A 2,890-nucleotide genomic window follows, 5' to 3' on the forward strand; every position below is an offset into this window, starting at 1 on the left:
TGATTTGTCTTATACAAATTGTCAAGACTTTTAAGTCTTTGAAGTCTAACTTTTGAGAAATTTATTCCAATTTTTTATCTTTCATTTGTCTTATACAAATTGTCAAGACTAGTAAGTCTTTGAACGTGTAATTTGGGGCAGTTTATTCAAATTCTTTAACTTTAATTTGTCTTATACAAATTGACAAATTGTCACAACTTGTAAGCCTTTAACGTCTAATATAGGGTAATGTATTCCAATTTTTCATCTTTAATTTGTCTCATACAAATTGTCAAGACTTGTAAGTGGTTGAAAGTCTAATTTGGTTCAGGTTTCATTGAAATGAATTATTGTATGCCCCACACAAATAATATACCACCAATTTGAGGCCATCCACTAGAATCCTTGATCTTCACTGTCAAGAGTAGAGACTATATAAGCCATCACAGGCGCAGTTCATATATGCATCAATACAAATAACAAAATTTCAGTATTTGCATCTACATCATGTATCCTTGTGTTTTCATAAATTTCTCACCTATCTTGCTATTTCTTGAGACAACTGCCAACCAGTTGGTAGCAGTGGGAGGAGTAGGAGATGATAATGGTGTTGTGAACAAGTGTTTGGATCAGGAGAGACATGCTTTCCTTTATTTCAAATCTCTCCTTCAAGACCCTGATGGTCGTCTCATGACATGGACAGCTGAAGAAGAAGACTGTTGTAGATGGTTTGGAGTAACGTGCAATAACCAAACAGGTCATGTTGCAGAGCTTGATATCAGCCACTGTAATCTTGGAGGTGAGATTAGTCATGCGTTGCTTAATTTAAGCAATTTGATTATTCTTGATCTTTCCTACAATTCTTTTCATGGAACCATTCCCACCTTTATTGGTTCCATGACTCGATTAAGGTCCCTCACCCTCCATCACAATAATCTTAATGGAACCATGAACCATCCCCAGGTCCTTTGGTTCCTTGACCAAATTGATGTACCTTGATCTTTCCTATAACTCTCTTTATGGAATCATTCCTCCAGAGTTTGGAAATCTCACCTACCTGAAAGAGCTTTTTCTTGAATCTGTTGGAAGATGTGAAGTTGAAAACCTAAATTGGTTGTCTCATCTTTCTCACTTGGAGGAGCTTAGAATGGATGGGATTTCCCTAGCCAAACAAAATCATTGGGTAGATGTAATGTTGAGTCTGAGAAAACTATCATATTTAAGTTTAGATGGATGTAAGCTCTCACAGGTCATGTATCCATATTCTTCTTCATTTCTCAACTCTTCTTCATCTATTCATACCCTTTCACTTGCAAACAACAATCTCACCTCATCCATGTACAGTTGGTTGTTCCCACTAACCAGCAATAAGCTTCGTGTTCTTTATCTCTCACATAACATGTTAGATGGGATACCCAAATACTTTTCTAACCTATGTAGTTTAGAATGGTTAGACTTTGTCAACAACTCGGCTGCTGTCAAATTTCCTGATTTTCTTAACAACTTATCTGGATGCACATCCCTCACATTGCAATGGTTGGGTGCATCTTATAACCAGTTTACAGGGTCATTGTCTGATGATATCGAAAAGTTTTCATCACTAAAATATTTGTACATATCGAATAATCAATTAAATGGCACTATAAGTGAGAAATTGTGGGAATTACCCAGGATTAAAGTTATTGACGTTTCTTCAAATTTTCTTAGAGGTTCCATCTCTGAAAATATTGGAAAGTCAAAGGCTGTTACTATATTTCTTTCAGAAAACCCACTCCAAGGAGTTCCTTCCACAAGTCACTTGTCAAACCTTTCTTATGTAGAGTTTATAGATATGAGCTCTTGCAATCTAGGGCCTCGTTTCCCCAAATGGACTCAAACACTGAAAAACCTTACCCGTCTTCATATTTCCAATGCTAGCATTTCAGACACAATTCCTCTGGAGTTTTGGGATGCATGGCCTTCTAAATTAAGATATTTGAATCTCTCTTCCAACAACATCTTAGGGGAAGCAGCAGATTTATCATCAAATTTTGCCAACAACTCAGTGATTGATTTGAGTTCCAACAAATTTTATGGTACGATACAGAATATCTCCTCAGCTGTGGCATTGTTAAACCTTTCCAAAAACAAATTTAGTGGAGGAATGATACAAATACGTATAAGGGGACCACAAGAGAGGACACACAAAAACCACTATTGGTATATTCTAGAAAGGGGAGGAGGGCAAAAGAGGAAAGTGGCTAAGAAGTTAGTTATCCCAGCAGAGAGAAATAAATAGAGCGGGGAATAATTTCTGGATGTCATCATGTTATTTTTGCTGTAATTGTATTGGCTCCTAAAATTCTGTTTTCAGTGAGAGAGGGACCATTCCCTGGGCAATCTTCGGATTGATTAATCAAATACACTCGTTCCTCTTGATTCCATCCTTCATCTTGCATTGTGTATTACATTTTCTTATTTCACCATTACGAAGCTTAACATCACCCTTATCATTGGTCCGACCTGCTGCTGATCTGCTGGAACTGTGGCTATGGCGACTACTCGCTCTGCTACCCAACGTTTGGATGATCACGATGAGTTGCTTTCCAACATTCAAGCTGACATCACAGAAGTCAAACTGCATATGGATGCGATGCACAACAATATGCAGAAAGCGCAACAGGAGAATGCCAAAGTGCAACAGGAGAATGCCACTTTTCAAAAAGCAGTATCAACCTGGATGAAGAATCAGGAGAAACAATCCTTTGCCGCAGGATCTGGTGCGTCCGGATCTGATATCCTTTTTCCACAAACTCCTCCATTACTGTCCGGATCTACTCTTACCCCGGGGGAAGATCGGCCCATGCCACCCGATTTTATCACGCCACCACCTTCCGGTCTTCCATGGACGGTGAAGAAAATCAAATTGCCT

General features: G+C 38.4%; 1 protein-coding gene across 1 annotated transcript; it reads left to right on the forward strand.

Moving 5' to 3' along the window:
- The first annotated feature begins 486 nt into the window (after positions 1-486).
- On the forward strand, positions 487-2,257 carry LOC145121789 (receptor-like protein EIX2). Its single transcript, XM_079057491.1, has 2 exons — positions 487-778; positions 1,017-2,257. Exons 1-2 carry the CDS (start codon positions 487-489, stop codon positions 2,255-2,257), a joined length of 1,533 nt encoding a protein of 510 aa, XP_078913617.1.
- Positions 2,258-2,890: the final 633 nt, after the last annotated feature.

Source organism: Lactuca virosa, chromosome 6, assembly GCF_052849685.1.
Source record: "Lactuca virosa cultivar CGN04683 chromosome 6, Lactuca_virosa_CGN04683_v6, whole genome shotgun sequence".
Taxonomy (NCBI): Eukaryota; Viridiplantae; Streptophyta; class Magnoliopsida; order Asterales; family Asteraceae; genus Lactuca; species Lactuca virosa.

Bases quoted from the DNA above. Each gene is read 5' to 3' on its own strand.
- LOC145121789 (XM_079057491.1), top strand. From the start codon at position 487: ATGTATCCTTGTGTTTTCATAAATTTCTCACCTATCTTGCTATTTCTT. The intron at 779-1,016 runs GTGAGATTAGTC...TCATTCCTCCAG, and splicing joins CAGCCACTGTAATCTTGGAG to AGTTTGGAAATCTCACCTAC.